At 39.9% G+C, this 19,597-nt stretch overlaps 1 protein-coding gene across 1 annotated transcript in view; it reads left to right on the top strand.

Moving 5' to 3' along the window:
* The window catches only part of Pgap1 (post-GPI attachment to proteins inositol deacylase 1), a 72,310-nt gene that overhangs the window by 31,373 nt on the left and 21,340 nt on the right, over window positions 1–19,597 (top strand). Inside the window, exons 6-18 of the mRNA XM_063259485.1 lie at window positions 336–388; window positions 2,364–2,430; window positions 4,277–4,382; window positions 5,124–5,179; window positions 6,544–6,627; window positions 9,244–9,290; window positions 9,650–9,701; window positions 11,117–11,194; window positions 12,979–13,054; window positions 15,626–15,699; window positions 15,805–15,856; window positions 16,176–16,242; window positions 17,158–17,266. Of these exons, the coding sequence (XP_063115555.1) occupies window positions 336–388; window positions 2,364–2,430; window positions 4,277–4,382; window positions 5,124–5,179; window positions 6,544–6,627; window positions 9,244–9,290; window positions 9,650–9,701; window positions 11,117–11,194; window positions 12,979–13,054; window positions 15,626–15,699; window positions 15,805–15,856; window positions 16,176–16,242; window positions 17,158–17,266 (921 nt within the window). The remainder of the gene's footprint in view (window positions 1–335; window positions 389–2,363; window positions 2,431–4,276; window positions 4,383–5,123; window positions 5,180–6,543; window positions 6,628–9,243; window positions 9,291–9,649; window positions 9,702–11,116; window positions 11,195–12,978; window positions 13,055–15,625; window positions 15,700–15,804; window positions 15,857–16,175; window positions 16,243–17,157; window positions 17,267–19,597) is intronic.

Here is a 19,597-nt window from a genome sequence, read left to right as displayed (position 1 = left end):
CCGGAGTGTCCACCTCCATGCCGCCTGAAATACGAGAAGTTAGCATTGAATTTAAAACTCCAGTAAGGAATCCCTAGGTGTTCTAGTAATTTTTAAAGGGTAGTTTAAGGTTGGCTGGCCAGTAATGATTTTAGAGACTTATGTTGTTTTAACAAGGATACCTTAAAATCTGGATTACCTTTTAAAAGAGCGTATCATTTTAAAATATCTACAAGAATATCATAGTGACAGCAATATTATCTGTTTCTAAACGTTAGCTTAAAGGAATTTCAGACCTTTCAGAGAAAAACAAATATGCTTTTATTAAGTTTGATTTTTTCGTTCTTTCCTTGTAGAGCTCAGCGGTGCCTAAGACGTGGGTCTCAACGGACCACCTCTCCATTGTGTGGTAAGATCATGTAGCTTCTCCTGGTGATTTCTCAGGCCCCTATTTTCTCATCACTGTATTTGGTTGGTTTGTTAGCTTTCTTAGTACTTTGTTCATGAATCAGTAAGTCTGTGTGTGAAAGACTTATTTAGGGGCTCAGCCTTTTAAGCTTGGTTCTTTTTTTTTTTTTTTTTTTTTTAAATCGGTACCGGGAATCGAACTCATGACCATGCGCTTGCAAAGCAGGCACTTATGCCGCTGAGCTAAATCCCCAGCCCTTAAGCTTGGTTCTTTAAAAACTTTTTTTGACAATCTATACCATATCGCAAAGAATCAGTAACATCTGTTTCAAATGAAGCTAGCTTCAGCTGTCAGCATCTTAGAGGTCATCCTAGTTAGCGGAATCAAATGCACCTGTGGTGGGACTCTCCGAGCCCTGGCCAGGCACCACACTCAGAGTTAGTTAATATAAGTGTGATTGTCCTAGGGAGAAGTACACCACCACCCAGGAATCGAATTTATTTTTAATACAAATTTTTTTAAGTAAGAAGTTAAATATGGTTCAAGAAAGGCAGAACTGTTCCTTAGACAAAAGGCTAATGTCTAGAACATATAAAGAACTGAAAAAACTCAGACCTCTGAATTAAAGACCTGTGTACTTCTCAGATGAAAAAGTAGAAATGGCAAATAAATATATGGAAAAAATGCTCAACATCACTGGTAATTCAAGGAATGCAAATTAAAAGGACACTGAGATTCCATCTCACACCAGAAGGAATGGCTGTTATCAAGAAATCAGCCAATAGCAAATGCTGGCCAGGCTGTAGGGAAAAAGGAACCCTTCTTCACTGATGGTGGGAGTGCAGACTGTGCAAGCACTCTGGAAATCAGTGTGGAGATTCCTCAAAAACCTAGGACTAGAAATCCCATTTGAGCCAGCTATTTTCCTTCTGGGTATCTTCCCAAAAGAATTAAAAGCAACGCGTGGGTGTGACATACACACACCCATGTTTATAGTAGCAGCAGCAGCAGCACCATTTGTAATAACTAAATCTTGGAAACAGCCCAAATGCCCATCAACCCATGCGTGGATAAAGAAGGTAGCGCGGAGAACTACTCGGCCACAAGGACAAACTGGAGACACTTGAGGCTAAATGATGTAAAATCATGCACCCATTTAGGGTTGAGGATGTAGCTCAGCAGCACAGTGCCTGCCCCACAAGCTTGAGGTCATGAGTTCAATTCCCAGTGCCAACAAGACCAAAAAGAAAAAGAAACACAGACCATACTCTTAAGTGAAATAAATCAGACACGTGTAAATATCCATTGTCTCTCTGTTGTGAGAAACTGAAAGTCCACATAAGAACCAAAATGTACAATAGAAATTGTGAAACAGGAGAAATTGTTCAAGGAAACTAGAGAGGGTAGAGGGGGAAAGGTAGGAAGGGAAAACAATGAGAAGAGGATACAGTGGAAACAAAACTTTTGTAAATGAGGGGAAGAAGGGTTGAAGGGAGGGGAGGGGAACAAGAAAAAATGGGAGCAAGCACATCATGACAGGCACAAGTTCCCTAGGAGCACTGTGGTCGTTACTTACATCCAAATGGTCCAATAAACTTACTATGAAAATAACTGGAATTTTTTAAGAGGCAGACCTAGCATCTGTCTCTGCATGTTTCGGCCCAAGTTCTCTTGTGTCCTTCCTGTGGCTGTGCAGGCTGCAGAGCCCACGGGAGCCTACAGTGCACACCTGGGAAGGTGGACAGGCGTGGTGTGTGGCTAGGAGCTGTGGGTGGGGAGATTCGGAAGAACTGTGTGACCCTGGGACACGTCCTTTACTTTCATAGGGTTTGACCGTAAGACGCATGCTTCATGAGGACAACTTCTCATTTAAATAATTTCTGTTTATAGCATAAAGGAAACTCACATATTCCGTTACTATAGAAACTTGCGTGTTTTAAGGAAGTTTCCTGTGTAACACTTGCTTTATTCTTAGGTGTAAGCAGTTGCAGCTGACTACAGTCCGAGCGTTCTTCGATCTTATTGATGCTGATACTAAACAAGTACGTGTTTGTGAACTAAAAACTATTGCATCACAATGAAAGCTTTCATTGTAGCAGTGATAGATTTAATGCGTGCTTTTTCTTTGATGAAAATAGAAGCCTGTACCTTCCGTCAATTTTAATTAGTTCCAGGATGAAAATATATATTTTTATAACACTGTGGTTAGTGCTAATGACTCATAAAACGTAATGAGAGTTTTAAAGTTTCCTCAGTTGTCTCTTCACTGTTTAAAAGTTTGATATATATCCAACTTTTTTTTACTTAATTACCATTTGAAGCTATTTTTCATTATCTTTTTCCTAGTATTGTAAACATGATCTGTTTTACTAGATATTTTTGACCATGTTTTTAGAAGTGCCTTTACCTTTCTGAGAAAATCAAAATATGTGCATTTATTGAGTAGCCCACGCTCATCAAGACCTAAATTGTGTGCTTGTCTGCCATGCAGTGTGCTCTCCCTGGGTTCTGTTAGCAGTGTTCTGTGGAGATCACAGCGTCCTCTGCAGAGCACTGCGTTACCCCTTCATCCCTTTCTTGTCTTCTAGCAGATGACAGGGAAGACCCCAAAGATTTCCATAAAATTCAGATAGCTTTGTTCCATTTCCGTCCTGCGAGTTGGAAGCGTATCTGTTATTCCTACTAAACAACCTGTGCCTTGGATCATCTTGCAATATGTCAGCGTTCCCTGGAAATACGTTTTGCGAACTGTGGCTCTTCCCTTTGAGGAAGTCATTTGTGTGTTTTAGTTGATTTTTTTCATGATGGCACAGTATTACAGCCGGGTATTTTTGGAGCCTTATTGGAGAGGACTCCAGTTCTCGGGGAGACCAGTGTGGGTGGCTCTCTGAGCAGGTCTGTGTGAGGCTTTCCTCATCATTACATCCTAGAACCTTTCCTGTGATGTACTCTCTTGAGAGGCAGGAAGGGTGTCTGCATTTTCCCTTTACTCATCAGAAAGCTGAATAATACTGCTAGGATCCTAGACTTAGGGTTCTTGTGAACATCCTTTCTCTTTCTGTGTGGTGCCAAACTAAGCCAGATTTCACCTTAAATTACTGTATTTACTGGACTGGGAATTATCCAACTCAGATGTTTCTTGGGTACTAATATTTTAATGCACAATTTAACTGTAACAAATGTTTTGTCTTTGAGAGAATGAACTGGGTATACTGTAGTCATAGAATCAATTAAAATAGCAAGACCAGGTTGTATACAAACTTACATAAGGTAGACTAAAGAAAAACATTCCAATCAGTGAAGAACAGAAGTGTTTAAACACTTTTAAAAATTGTACTTGAAACTAAATTTAATAATCCATACTTTTCCAGTACATCATGAGGTGAGAAAAGCCACTAATACTGGTATGTAAGCATAAAGGAAAGGACAGCGGGCAGTTTGTATTTTTCCCTGGCGACTGGTCACTGTCTGGGCCTGACACTGCTCTGAGTGTGGAAGCTACTGTACTGGAAGCACTGGATAGTTCTTTTCTGATTCTCTACATCCTTCTAATGTTCTGTTAACTTACCTGAGAGATACTGATGCGAATGAAAATATATACTGTGGAGGTGTAATGCCTGGGTACTAGTCCTGTACAGATGCTTAGTATCTGTTGAGTGGTTTTTAGATAAGTTCATTAATTTTCCTATGTTTTAGTTTCTTCATCTTTAAAATACAAATTAAAAGTTTATCTTTTTAAAGTCTGTGGTGGTTAATAAATTATCAGTTAAGAGCTTTTCACAGTGCCTGGTTTAGAGAAATAGATACTGCCTGCTGACATGACTTGAAAGTGTTTCATTGAATCATTCTGTTATGAAATGATACAGAGTATATCACTGTTATTTATAGATAACTCAAAATCCCAAGAAGAAATTGTCAGTTTTGAATCATCACTTCATAAGACATCCAGCAAAACATTTTGAGGAAAATCCAGCAATAATTTCTGACTTAACAGGTTGGTGATAATGACATGTCTAAGTGGAGCTTTTCATTATTGTTTTTAAATTGTGATTAGCAGACCAAGTCTTTGAAACTGTGACACCATAAGTATTATGACCCTGACATAACATTAATTTCCCTATGATGGTGCTGGTGAGACTTTTGGTTTGGAATTTAAAAAGTAGAAAAGCAAGTTGTAGATGCTCACAAAAGTTTTGTGCTGAAAATAACATGACAAAGAAGGTGTGTTTGTTTGTTTGTTTGCAGTGCTGGGGACTGAAATCAGGTCTTGCACATGCTAGGCAAGCACCCCACCACTAAACTGCACCCTGGTCCCATAAATGTTTATAGTGTTAGACACCCGGTCTCCTGGCAGGCACATAATAGCCATAGTGGTTTTGATACCTTTCAGTTACTCAAGTTACTCATTCTTGAGACTTTGGATTACCGGCATATCTCTTGCTGGTAAATGTAATGCTGGTTACACTTTGCTTATTGAAATGCTATGTTTGTGAAATAAATGCTTACTTCCACCTATCGATGGTTCTTAAAGACACCCCACAGTGTAGCACTTCCGTGTGTGTTGTGAGTGCCAGGTGCTGGCGAGCCTAGGAGGGACGTGTTCCTGGATTTCTCTGAAGGTAGTCAGTGTTCAGAAACCACTTCTCCATTCGGATCAAAACGTATTTCACCAGGATTCAAAAAAGAAATGATTTAATATTAAAAAGGCAAGTAAATGAATTTCCTTCGCTTCAAGGGACATCTATGTGGGTTCCAGTAAAAGTGTCCAGATGGACCTATGTGGCTTACAATGTAAGTATTCCTCCAAAGGATTCTTTTTCAGAAATATTTTAATATTTATGTGTAAAAGATAAAGGCTCTTCATAAAGGGATAACCGTATACTATTTTCCCACCACTTAGTAATTCCTAAATATCTAGTCAGTATCCAGTTTTCCAGCTGCATCATAAATTTTCCCCTGTGTTTTGCAGCTCGTATGTGTAAGTCAAGATCTAAACAAGGCCTGCACATGGTCACTGGTTATGTCTCCTAGCCCTCCTTGATCTTTACTACCTTCTCCACTGTTGCTTTTCCTTGACACTGACTTGGTGACAAGAGCAGGTCTTGTGCCTGTGCGATGGTTTCCCAGGCTTGGTTTTGCTGACTGAATTACAGTGGTCATTGAGCTTCTCCTTCACCAACTTTTACTCCGTGTTAGCAGGTTGGATCTAGATGCTTGATAAGATTCAGGCTTTTCCTTTGTTTTACTTTTGCTAGACCCTTGTGATACTGATAGATGTTGATGAGGAACCCTGGAGTTTCTAAATCGTTTGGGATGATATTTGATTTATTCCCTGGGCTACTATGTAGAAGAGCTTTGCCACATCTACCAAGTTTCTCAAAAGTGGGAAAACTCTTAAAGGAAAACAGTGACAGCTGCATGAATCTGTGGGTCTTGGTTTTCAGCATAGTGAGCTGGTCCGTTGGTGTCCTCCACCAGGGACCATAAGACCCCCCCTCTTCAGTATGATTGTCAATTCATGGGTTTAAGTATATTTGTGTCTCATTCCACTGAAACTGAAGTTGTTTTCCACTTGACGAGGAGAAGCCGCTGTAACTGGCTCCTTACTCTTTCTGGTACAGTTCTTTAATGCTTGCCCACTGCCCAGTGTTCAGCTCATTTTACATAGCTCCTGGCCCGCAGCCTGAACCAGCTATTTCTTTTCTTTTTTTTTTTTTTTTTTTTTGTAATAGGGTATTGCTATGTAGTCCAGGCTAGCCTTGAACTCACAGTGATCCTCCTGCCTCGACCTCCCAAATAGCTGGTGCTGGGGCTACCAGCTGTTTCTTTATTTTGGGAAATGGATCTCAGGATCATGATCTGGCACTACCAGTGCTAAGGTTACTGGGTTGGCATTTCTATGCTTTTTATCACAACTGAAGGGCCAGAAATCACATGGAAAAAAACCCATTCGTACTGATACTCATAGGAAAAATTCAGAACTATAGACTTTATATTCTGTCTTAGCTTCTTGTCTTGTGCTCTTACTCCTAGAAAGTTGGTTCTTGACAACACCAAGAATGATAAAGGAATTGTTTATTTGCTTTATCTGTGTTTTTATGGTGAAATTGCCCATTCTCATTATAGCTATATTGAATGTTTTTTTCTTTTTATAGGAATCAGATAAGATATATTTTACATTTCCTCTTGCAAATCATAGAAAAATCTATACTCATGCCTATTGTCAGAGCACCATGCTGGTAAGATAATTGGTATATTTTATGTAATTTTGAAAGATTATTTTTCATTTTTTAGATTCAAGTAATAATCTAGTACATTTAGATATTGAACTGTTACCATTAAATCTGATTGGTTGGAAAGCACTTGTTTGGAGCAGTGGTTTGAGATGACGTTTTACTTCCTTGCATCTTTGGCCTCGAGTTTGTCCTGTCTTTCTGCCTTGTTTTCACTGTGTTCAGGATGAAAGAATTGAGTTCAAAACTCCTTTAATTCTAAAATTCTGTTGCTATTTTAAATAATAAGTCTAGGTAAGCTTGTCTCCATTCGGTCATTCTTATAGTACTGCTTTCCACATGTTTGAACTGAAGCATTTTTAAATTCTAGTTATTTTATCTCTTTCATAAATAGTTCAGTGTTTTTCTATCAAATAAGGGTTTTACGTATTACATACAATATCAGTATTTTATCCAACCAAATTAATATTAACTGCTTTCTTCTGCTAGCCGGCCCATGTTCAGTTTTCCTCAGCTCGCTTGAATCCCTGTGCACCCCGCCCCCCAAGGACAGGGTCTCGCTGTGCAGTTCAGGCTGGTCTTGCGCTCACTTTGTAGCCCAGGCTGGTCTCGAATTCACAGTGATCTGTCTCAGTCTCCCGAGTGCTGGGGTTACAGGTGTGCACCACCACTCCTGGCTAGCTCACTTAAATTTCAAGTTTAAATTATTTGAGTGAAGATTCAAAGTGTGTGTACTGTCCTTAGTTTGTGAATCTAAAATCTCTTCTGTAACTGACCCTGTCCCATTTCCCTTCATACCATTGGTTCAGGAAGGAGGATTGTATCTTCCACAGAGTTTGCTACAACTTGAATTTATCTCATTGCATTTTGGGGGTATAATAGCTATTCCCTGTTATCTTCTGTGAACTAGCAGTTAGATCTAGGCTCCTGATTAGATTCAGCTAATTTTTGTGGTAAGAATGTATCATGAGCAGAGCTGTGCATCTCCTACTGCACCATGTCAGGAGGTATATAATACCCAGCTGTCACACTTCTGATACATGATGGCTTATCAATGGACTCGGGTGTCATTGTGATCTACCATTATAAAGTCCCCAGGCAGTCTTTTATGTAATTATTTTGGCAGCCATTGGAAACGTTATTCTTACTATAGTCAGAACTTCTTGAGAATTGTAATAGCATTTGTCATCAGCATTTTCTTTTCTATCTACTTTAGGAATTAGTAATTTCTTGAGTACTTCTAAGAGTTTCAGTACAGGTATTGAGTTGAATGTTTTCTAGATGATTTGAAATGGTTCGCCTGTGTGTTAGAGTAGTTTAGAACAAACAGTACGTTATGTATTCAGCTCACTATGGACAAGTGAGGATTTCTGATACCCCGAAGTGAGTTTGTGGGACATTGATGGTTTTTATAAAGAGAGCCATCTCTGAGGATGGGCTTCATTAGTAGATGCAAAAACTCATTAGAAAAGTGAGTTGAGTCTTCAGAGACTGCTCATGGTCCTCATCCGGGGTGTGTAATCTGTTCTGTTGTCTTGCTTTTATAATATCACATTACTGATGGCAGCAGGACAGGTAAGGATACAGGGGTCACACAGTATTTTGCTTATATTGTTTGGAAAACAAATACCTCATTGTGTGCTGTCACTTTCTTTTGTTATTGTTTAAAAAAAATCTTAAAATTTTATTTAATGTCAATGAGGCTAGAGACCATGTCTTCCTGACTTACCATTTTCCCCAAGGGCTTAACTTAATTCCTTGGCCCTGGGCTGGATGCATAGACATTAGTTGACTGGACAGATTCATTTATTCATTGTCCTATCTATAACCCGAAGGACAAATTATGTACCTCTCTGGCAGTGCTTCTCATCCTCCTACACTGCGAAAGAACTTCAGCAGTCAGACATTGCATCAGCTCCTGGAGCACTGCTCCTGTTCCCTTAATGTTTAGAACGAAGAGCTTGGTTTTACGCCCCTAAAACTGAATGCAGATGGGTGAAGGTATCCCAGCCCTCTCTGAGCATCCCACCCTGCACTGATGAGGGATTAGCTAGCTTCCCTCTGAATGAGTTCCTGAACGCACAGATATTATCTACTTGTAATCAGATGGGGACTCAAATGATAAAGTAAAAAGCCTGACTCAGCTTATTTTTAATAAGTTTATTTATTTTTAGTTATTTTTAATTGCTCTGCTCTGGATTTTTTGTGGATGTGAAATTCTGTCTCTAGTTTTTATTTCTGTTTTTATAGCTTTTCCGCATAGCTGTCTCATTAAAAGTGTGGGTATTACCAAAGTCTTTGAAAGTTTTGGCTCAGTGGGAATGCTTATTGGGGGATATGCCGTAGTAAAGATGCCGGTCAGGTCACTGTCTCCTGCCACTGCTCTGGGTGGGACACCTTGGCCTTGGACTTGGTCCCTTGTCCTTGACCGTGTGACTTCAGAGAGAGCGTCTTGCATGTGCTTCTCAAATCACACGTGCCGCTTTGTTTCCCTTGCCCCTGCTCCTCCTGTAACAAGAAGGCACTGAAGAGTTTTAGAACAATGTTTTGTACAATATTCAGTGTGTTTTCTGTCTATTTGCTACAGTACTTAGTGTGTTTGTTTTGCGTGTTAATCAACAGGATACAAACAGTTGGATTTTTGGCTGTATAAACAGTACTTCTATGTGGTAAGTCTTTCAGACCAAGTCCCTTCTGCTCTCTAATGATATCAGAAGTCCTATTCTTGCAATCATTGGTTGTAACATTGTTACAGTGTTTTTTTAAAATGAAAAGTGAGAGAAATGAATATGCTAATAATTTTTATAATCATTGAGAGTAGTTTGCAGTTAGGAAAACCCATTTTTATTTTTGTTGCCAAAGGAACTATGTGGACAGAGAGTCCTGGATTAGACGTTAGACTAGATGGGTTCATTTGTTGTAACTCTCTTCCAGGTCTTGGATGTTCTCTTCTTCCTCTGAAGCTTATTTGTAATTTACATACTTCAGTATATTTGTTCTTTAATTACATTTTGTATTTATTTTAAAGCCGACAAGGGGTTGATCTGTCATGGAAAGCTGAACTGCTGCCAACAATTAAGGTAAATAAATGTAGATTCAGAACCTTAATATTCAAGTGAAAAAAATACTTGAGCCCATAGACATTTTAGAACATGCTCTTGGGAATTTCATACACTTGAGATTGTTGACCTACATTTTGCATGTTTTGTGTTTTTTTTTTTAAATTTTATTTTAAAGAGAAAAAAAAAACAAGAAATCAAGAAGCAAACCTAAAAAAACAACAGCAAAAGCAAAACAACTTCTACAAAACAATAACTATGCTTTCAAAACAAGATGCTAGAAAAAAAAAAGATGCTAGGAATTTTTTGTTGTTGTTGTTGTTTTTGTTTTTTTGAGACAGGATCTCATTATGCAGTTCAAGCTAGCCTTGAGCTTACTTGGTAGCCCAGGCTGGTCTCGAACTCACAACAATCCTCCTGCCTCTGCCTCCAAACCTAGATAATGATAGGAATTTAACAGTGGTTGTTATACTGTGCATTGTTATCAGAATAGTTGCTCAGGTTACCAGACACAGGGATAAAACAAAACAGTAAAACAGAACAAAGCGTTGGATTTCTAAAACAAGACAGGAGGAATCCCCCACAGTTGCCACAGTGCACACTGCCGTCCTCCAGGTGGATGCCCAGACCGCCAGCCCGGGCCTGCAGAGTCACTCGGACAGCACAGGCATCGAGCTCTTCTTCCTCCTCGGGTGCTGTCATCTCACCCCGAGCCCTCTGAATCAGCCGGGTGCTTACGGGCTTGGAGGGTGCTCTTCTGGTTTCCAGACTGCATACCAGCTGGGAGGTGCCCTGGCTCATCTTCTTACTGAGTCTCCTCCCATCCCCGGGGCAGAGCCTGGCTCACGGAGAGGCCTGCGTGTTTTCTTTAGCATAGTAAAGTTAGTATTTAATAGTGGGGTGTGCTTGTTGCTAGAGCCCCTGCCCAGTGTGTACGAGGGCGTGGGCTTGGTGCCCAGTGCTGAGGGAGAAGGTTTCTGAATTAACTGGCCGCCTGTGGGGTGCTGTCACACTGCTACAGTAAGCTGGAGGTGGCGCTGGGATGCTGTCTGTGCCACAGAGCCCAGTGACAAACCAAAGGTGCCAAGCCCGGAAGGCACTGCAGTTCAGTGCTGTGCCAGACGGCACTTCTCTCACGTGAGCATGTACCAAGGGCTATTTGGGGAGGTCCATGTTTGGTATAATTATTGGGAATTTTATTTCCTGTAAGATTGTCTACAAATGTAAATATGGGTATTTTATGAAGTAAACAAATCAAGTGTAAAATTTTGGGTGCTGAGAAACCTAGTTTGTGTGCTCTGCATGTGTTCTCTGAAATGTTTTTTAGGTAACAAAATGAGAACTAAGTGCCTGTAACTTCCTTTCTTTTACCATGTTTCAGTCTCCATCTACCCTAAACATAAAAGCAGCTTCTTCTCTGTATCTTTTTTTTCCAGTCTCTGACATTAAGGCTGCAAGACTACCCTTCTTTGTCTCATCTTGTGGTCTACGTTCCGTCTGTTCGCGGGAGCAAGGTAACAAATGGCTTGGGCTTGTTTGCAGAGTGTTTCAGGATGCTTGGTCTTGCTGAAGTTTCAAAAAGTTCACTTCCTGATGGGTTCTCGCACAGAGGGCTCGTCAACAACAGTGCCTGCGGATACAGCTCAGTGGCACAAGTGCCCGCCTGGCCAGGGCAAGGTCCTGAGTTTGATTCCTGGTACCAAACAAACCAGTGCCTGGTGTTGGTGAGGCACCTGAGACCTCCCGCTTGGCTAAGCAGTGAACCCAGGCCCCCTTTACATCCGACTGCCTGTCCCCCTTTTTGGTAGGAGAAGGCTAAGAATGGAAGAATACCCAAGTAAATGTAATACGAGAAAGAATGTAGAAGTACATAACAGCATAAAGGGAGGAGAGAATGCCTTTACAGCAAAGTGACACTTAAAATGTCCTTACAGGATAGTAGGACTTTCGTAGATAGGATGAACATTCTAGAATTTGCTGTCGAAGTGAAAACTACTGGAATGTGACCACTTAAATATAAACTAATCAAAATTAAATACAGTATAAAATTTAGTTCCTACCATGTAGGGTGGTGTATGTGTAATCCTAGCACTTGGGAGGCTGAGGCAGGAAGGTTACCATGAGTTTGGGGTCAACCTGGGCTACATAGTGAGTGCAAGGCCAGTCTGAACTATACAATGAAACCCTGAGAGAGACAAACAAAAAAAAATCAGTTCCTTAGTTATTCTAGCCACATTTTAGATACTGTCAACTGGACTGCAGTTTCAGACAAGGCACAGTGAGAGAAGTTGGTATGAAATCATATTGTACCTCAGCATAGCATTTCTCCTTAAGGAGTTCGGCCACTAGCGTACAAGCAAATACCAAAAATCACCAGCAAAGTTGCTGTGAATCTGTTATGACAGTGAATAAGTACATGATCTGAAAGGTTGGCTACTAGGGCCAGAATGATAGTGGGGAAAAGAAGTCCTTGGCCATATGTGGAGGCCTTCTCGGAAGATGCAGGATTTCATAGAATTCAAAAGTCACTAGAAAGCTGTAAGGTTTCTCACTACAGTGGTAATGGATCTGAGATGACTTCTGGGAAGATTAAGCTATTTATGGTGTACGATGGATCAGAAATAGAAAGACTAGATACCTCAGAAGGGTTGTGAGGGCTCTTGGAATAAACAGGATGACTGGTGATTTTAAGAGCCTTGGGCTTGGGGAGGAAGAGAGGGTTTAACCCCATTTAACCAGCAGACTTGTTCTTCAAGACCCGCCCCAGTCTCTTCCTTTGCCCAGCTGCCCCATAAGCCTACTTAATCCCATCCTACTGTTTCTGACTTTTTTGAGGGCTGTATCACACTGAATTACAATCTCTGTCTCCGTACTCTGAACTCTTTGGGCGCAACAGCCAGAAAGGTTTATTCTGTGTTGCACCCTCAACCTTTAATGACTACCAATGAACAGCGATTCTTTTGACTGTGAACTCTTCAGCCTAGAGTATCTAAATCCCTAAGTAATCTTGGATCATGAATCTTTGACCTCTCCTTTAGTGTCCTGCAAATACCAAAAATCACCAGAAATGTTGCTGTGAATCTGTTATGACAACTTATTTAAATTAAGCTTACTAAATTCTCTCAGCATAGCATTTCTCCTTAAGGAGTTCGGCCACTAGCATAGTTATAGTGTGATCAATTGATCAGTGATACACTTTCCAAAGCTAAGCATGTAGACTTATTTTCTACTCAATATCAAGATATTTTATTATAAATTTGATTCTGTTTTTCTAACAAATCAATGTTTTATATTTCAGTTTGTGGTAGATTGTGAATTCTTTAAAAAAGAGACTAGATCAATACAGCTTCCTGTAACTCATCTTTTCTCCTTTGGTAAGTGCTTTGTCTTTGGGAAGTTTGTCTTCTAGCGCTTAGGCTTGAACCCAGGGGCACTCTACACTGAGCTACCCCGCCCTTTCTATTGTCTTACCTTGCACCAGGGTTTTCTAGTTTGCTCTGCTAGGCTGTGCTGCTTTGCTTCACCAGTGAGTTGCAATAAAGCAGAGCCTTGCAAAACTGAACCTGCAGCACTGTGAGTGTGGTTCTCGGGAGCCGTGTGACATGCGTTAGGGGCTTGGGTCTCAGGAAATACTGGGCCAGCATCATCATCTCAGAAGTTAATTTTAAAAGAACATGTTCCATAGCCACAGACATTAGAAGGGAATCTGTGTGTATGTGTGTGTGACCTATAATATTTATACTTAATGCTGGCACTTTTCAGGAAGTTCTTTTGTTTTTTGTGGTGCTGGAGATATGCACCAGTATCTTGTGCATGCAAGGCATCTCCCAGCCCCTCCATGAAGTTTTTATTACAGGTTAAAAATTGCTACCTTAGCCAGGCATTGTGGCACTTGCCAGTAACCCCAGTACTCGAGAAGCTGAGGAAGAGGATCACCATAAGTTTGAGGCCAGCCTTGGGTACATAAGTGAATTCAAGGCCAACCTGAACTACATAGTGAGACCCTATCTCAAAAATAAAAAAGAAGGGGCTGGGGATTTAGCTCAGCGGCATAAGCGCCTGCCTTGGAAGCAGGCAGTTGTGAGTTCGATCCCCAGTACGATAAAAACGAAAAGGACAAAAAAATAAAAAATAAATTGCTACCTTTCCTAGGAAACTTTAAATTAAGATATTATTTAAATATTAAAATGTTGTTCCAAATCCCACATATCCACACATATTGTTGACCTCTTACATAAACATAATACAAATTTAGAACAAAGATCTTCGCGTTGGTGTAATGCTGTTGACTGAACTGCAGGTCTGGTGTGGTTTCCATCAGTTTTTCCACTGACATCTTCCTTCCCTGGTTCCCACAGTGCATGGAGTTGTCATGTCTCCTTTGTCTCCTGTGACGTACAGTTCCTCAGTCTTTACTTGTCTTTATAACTACGAAACCTTTGACAGTTACAGTTAGTTATTTTGTAAAATATTCCTCAGTTGGGCTTTGTCTGCTTTCTTATGATTAGATCAAAGTTAGGCATTTTTGCAAGAAAATTACGGAGGCAGCCAGGTGTGGTCCGTGCCTGTAATACCAGCACCTGGGAGGCTGGGACAAGAGGGAGGCCAGGAGTTTGAGGTCACCTGGACTACATAGTGATCAAGGCCAGCATTCACTACAAAGTGAGATCCTGTCTTTTTTTTTGTTGATACTGAGAATCGAACTCGGCCTCACACTTGCCAGGCAGGTGCTGTCTATCCCGCCCAAGACTCTGCCTTAAACAAAAGCATGTAGGCGATGTGCATCTCCCGAGTGGGTCACACCAGCACCCGTGATGTTTATTGATGTGTGTAATCACAGTGGTGCTAACCTTCATCTCTAGGTTAAGGCGGTACCTGCTGGCGTCCACACTGAAAAGTTCCTGCTTTTCTTTTATAATTAATAAATATCTTGGGGGAGAGATTTTGAGAGTATGTAAACAGTATTTTTCATCGAAATAACTTATTAATTGTAGCATTCATTGATTCATCTAGTCTTCAGCAAATATTACTTATATTCCACATTATTGAAATTCTTCCTGAGATACAAAGTTACCATTTCTCTCACATTTATATTTTTATTCTTTTTTTCTTTTTTTTTTTTTTAAACAAGGTCTTGCTATGTAGCCCTTCTGTGCCCTTGAACTCACCATGTAGCCCGGGCTGGCCTTAAAGTCATGGCCATCTTCCTGCCTCAGCCTCCTGAGTACTGGCATCACAAATGTGTACCACCATACCTGGCTATTCAGTTTTAAAGTTAGTTTGGACTCAGGAATATTTGTTTACTGGGCTATGATCCAATACTGTCATTTATTCTTCTGCCTAAGTTCTAGCTTTGGATGTTAGGTGATACTTTGTTGAGGCTTCTATGTCCATCCTTCACATTAAAAAAAATGCATATATTTTACATACATACCATTCACAAAAAGAATCTGCTACTTGAACTAGAAAACGTCTTACTTCCTTTAAAGTTTTTATCACACACTTTTTTTTTTTTTTTGGAGTACAAAAATACTTAGAACATTATAGAAATGGCAGCTCTGAATCAGAAGGATCATTAAACATAGCAAGTTTATAAAAAGAAGTAGAAAGAAAGCTTATCGTTCTAAATTAGAAGTCACATGGCTGGAGGGCAGGGGATATAGTTCAGTGGCACAGAGCCTACCTGGCAAACGCAAAGTTCTGGGTTCGATTCCTGCTACCCAAGAACAAACAAAAAAACCACATGGCTGTAATTAAGTCATTATAAATAGTGCTTTGTTCAGGCTTGATTGCAAGAAGATCAGATTTTTAAGAGTTGTTGACTCTTCCACACCTATAAACTGTCTTTTAATATCAGAACGGATGGCTTTGTTTTAATGTTATTTAAGCAAATGCATTAAACACTCTTTGACATTCTAAGTAACACAGTGCTTTCAATCCAACAGGATTGTCTTCAAGGAAAGTACTATTGAATACGAGTGGCCTGTACTACGATATAGAACTGCTAAACTTTGGGCAGGTAATTATCCTGACTGTCCTAGGAAGGATTTGATTTTATATTATTGTTTAGTTAAACAAACAAATAAGCTTGTTTTGTTTTGTTTTTGTGTTCAAACTCTGTTAGATATACCAAGCTTTTAAACTCAACGTGGTAAGCAAGTGCTCAGGAGCCAAAGGTAAATGTACTTTCTGAAAAACATTAAGTGTGCTCACACTTCAGTTTAAATACTCACATCTTAAAAATATTCAGTGTCTTCCTATGTTAATGCAGTAGTGGTTCAGATTTATTTTCCCAGTGTGTTAGTACTGCCCATATGCTTTTTACCAGCTTCTGTAAGTCTAATTGAATCATACTAGAAATGCTGCACGGTTCCTGACATGTGCTGCAGCTCTTACAGAGGTCCATGCAGCGGGCAGTGGAATGGTTGGGGACTCTAGCGGCTCATGTATACCTTAGGAACAGGATACCAATGCATCTTTCCTTGATTTCCACAGAAGAAATAACGAGTATCTATAAACTTCATATCCCCTGGTCTTACGAAGATTCACTAACTATTGCACAGTAAGTATATTAAAAACTTATTCTAAATTTTGATGAGGTCAGGTGTGGTGGTGCATGCCTGTATCCCAGCACTTGGGAGGCTGAGGCAAGAAGATTGCCATCCTGGGCTACAAAGTGAGTTGTAGACCAGCCTGAACTGCATGGGGAGACCCTGTCTCAAAAAGACCAAAAAATTTTTTGTGTGTGTGGTATTGTTTAGTAAAATAGATTTTAGGCTACATGTTAATCACCTTTTTGTCGCTGTGACCAAACACCCAAGAAAATCAGTGTAGAAGAGGAAGGATGGGGGCTGGGAACTTAGCTCAGCGGCATAAGCGCCTGCCTTGCAAGCAGGCAGTCGTGAGTTCCATCCCTGGTACCGATAAAAATGAAAAAGACAAAAAAAAAAAAAAAGAGGAAGAATGTTTTCAGCTCGCAGTTTCAAAGGATTCGTTCTCTGCTTTGCTGGCTCCAAGGCAGGGTCATAGGGGAAGGGCCTGCCAGAGGAAAGTTGCTCACCTCGTAGTGCCAGGAAGCAGAGGGAGAGGAAGAGAACCGAAGGAAAGGTCAGGGATTAGTTACAGCCTCCAAGTCTCTCCTGCTGCTGCATCCCCTCCCAATAACACCATCAAGTGACAGCCCATCAGAAGAGGGTGGAGCCCCGAGGCAGGCCCAGCAGCACTGTGCCCCTAAGTTAGGGTGACGCGCGCGCGTAGTGTTGTAACTGCATTCCACAGAACACAAACCTTACTTGCCGAGATGTGAGCACTTTTCCACTCTAGCCTAGCTCCCAATCCCTAAAGAAGGAATGACCGGAAAGCACCTCCGCACTAAGGGGTCTGTTGCGCGGGTCCTCTGCAGTCATGCTGAGTGTTGCCTATGCCAGGCCTGTTCATGTTTTATATTTGAGAACTGATACCTAGGTTGTCTCTCCAGGGTTCCATCTTCTACCGAAATCTCTGTGAAACTTCATATTGCTCAGCCGGAAAGTGACAGCCATGTGGCATTATTAAAAATGTACACATCATCAGACTGTCAGTATGAGGTAAGTTGTGTGCTTGCATAATCTTCAAGCAAGATTTATGGAATAAATTAGAAGCATTTTTACTATCTGCAGATACATGGTAATGTCAAAGCCCATGTCAGAAATAGACATTTAAAATATTTTAAATATTCTCCATTTTTTCTGTTTGTATTAAATTAGTATTTCCTTAGCTGAATCACTTAAAATTATATACATCTTAATAAGTAATAGAAAATGAAACATTGAAACTATACATTACCCATCTAAATTTGGAAGCCAAAGGTCAGTGTCCTCTTTTTTTTTTTTTTTTTTTTGGCTTTTTCGTTTTTATCGGTACCAGGGATCAAACTCAGGACTGCTGCTTGCCGCTGAGCTAAATCCCCAGCCCCCTTTTTTTTGTTTGTTTGTTTTTTAAAACAAAATATATTAGTCTATGTTTGCAGTGCATGGTGATCACAGTCATCGTGAGGGCTTGCTGCTCATGCAGAAGACGTCTATCATTAACACTGTTTTCAACCCCTTTTCCTCTTCCCCCCTCTGTCGCTCCCTCCCTCTATTGTTTGGTCCCCTTTCCTTTTGTAAAAGATCTATCCATCATGCTTCTTACTGTCTTTTATTTTGCATTTTTTTATATTTTGCATTTCTCATATAAAAGAAACTGTTATTTAAGCTTGTGTCTGATTTATTTCACTTGGCATTACAGTCTCAAGCTACATCTGTTTCCCTACAAATGGCTCAAGTTTATCCTTTATGGCAAGGTAGTACTCTATTTTATATAAATACTCCATTTTCTTTATCCATTTTATAGAAAACCCTTCCTAGCCAGGTGTGGTGGCGTATGCCTATAATCCCAGCACTCAGGAGGCTGTGGCAAGAAGATTGTTGTAAGTTCAAAACCAACCTGGGCTACAAAGTGAGCTCAAGGCCAATTTGAACTGCATAGTAAGACCTTGTCTCAAAAAGGAAAAACAAAAACAAAAACAAAGGAAAGAAAACCCTTCCTGGGCCTCGTCAATGTTGAGTGAGGGTTCTGTTTGTAATTCTGTGGAAAAGTTACTGGAATTTCTGAATGTATGATGGACTTTGTCAAAACCTTTTCTGCATTAACTGAGATGATGATAGGATTTTTGTCCTTGGCTCTTTTAATATAGTTTATTACTTTTATTGATTTATGTTGAACCATCCTTGCATCCCTGGGATGAGTCCCAATTGAGCATGGTGTATAATCTTTTTGACAATTTGCTACCTTCTCCTTGCCAGTGCCTTATTGAGGATTTTTGCATCTATGTTCATTAGTGAAATTGGCCTGTAATTCTCTTTCTTAGCTGGGTTCTTCTCCAGTTTTGGTATCAAAGTAATGCTTACCCCTAGGAATGAATTTGGAAGTATTGTTTCCCTTTCAATTTCATTAAAGAGTTTGAGAAGTAGTGATGTTAGGTCTTCTCGAAATTTCTTGTAGAATTCAGCAATGAATCTGTCAGGCCCTGGGCTTTTCTTTATTGATGGGTTTTTAATTACATCTTTGATTTCATTGGTTGATGTTGGTTTATTTAGGATTTTTATATCTTCTAGATTCAGCTTTGGTACTTCATTTGTATCTAGAAATCTGTCTGTTTCTTCTGTGTTTCCCATCTTATTAGAATGTGAGTTTTCGGGGCTGGGGATTTAGTTCAGTGGCATAAGGACCTACCTTGCAAGCCTGTGGTTGAGAGTTCGATCCCTGGTACCGGTAAAAATACAAAAAAAAAAAAAAAGAATGTGAGTTTTCTGGATTTTGGCAGGGTCTCTTGTGGTTTCCTCTTTTTCATTCCTAGTTGCATAGAGTTGAATATTTTCTTTCCTTTTTTTGATAAGATTGCGTTTGTCAATTTTATTTAATCTTTCAAAGAACCAACTTTTCAGTTCATTGATTCTTTGTATGGTTTTTTTAGTCTCCAGTGTGTTAATTTATGCTCTGATCTTTATAATTTCTTCCCTTATATGAACTTTTGGCTTAGCTTGTTCTTCTTTTTCTAGAAATATGAGATTCACATTACATTGTTTATATGTGCTTGCTCTGTTTTCCTGATATGGGTATTTATTACTATAAATTTTCCTCGTAAGATTTCTTTCATTGTATCCTATAAGTACCAATACATTGTTTTTTTATCTAATTTCTTCTTTAATTTCATCTGTGACCCATTGGTTGTTCAGGAGGGTGCTATTTAATTTCCATTTGTTTATGAAGTGCTTGTGGTTTCCTTTGCCATGGATTTCCAATTTCAGTGCATTGTGGTCTGATAGTATGCATGGGATAAATTAGATTCCTTTGCATTTACTTAGGCATGTTCTACAAGCTAGTAGGTGATCTGT

This window comes from Cavia porcellus, unplaced genomic scaffold, assembly GCF_034190915.1.
Source record: "Cavia porcellus strain 051 isolate PalLab524CR breed Dunkin Hartley unplaced genomic scaffold, mCavPor4.1 scaffold_12, whole genome shotgun sequence".
In the NCBI taxonomy this organism is placed as follows: domain Eukaryota; kingdom Metazoa; phylum Chordata; class Mammalia; order Rodentia; family Caviidae; genus Cavia; species Cavia porcellus.
The sequence above is the reverse complement of the archived record's forward strand: the minus strand, read 5'-3'. Positions and strand labels throughout refer to the sequence as shown.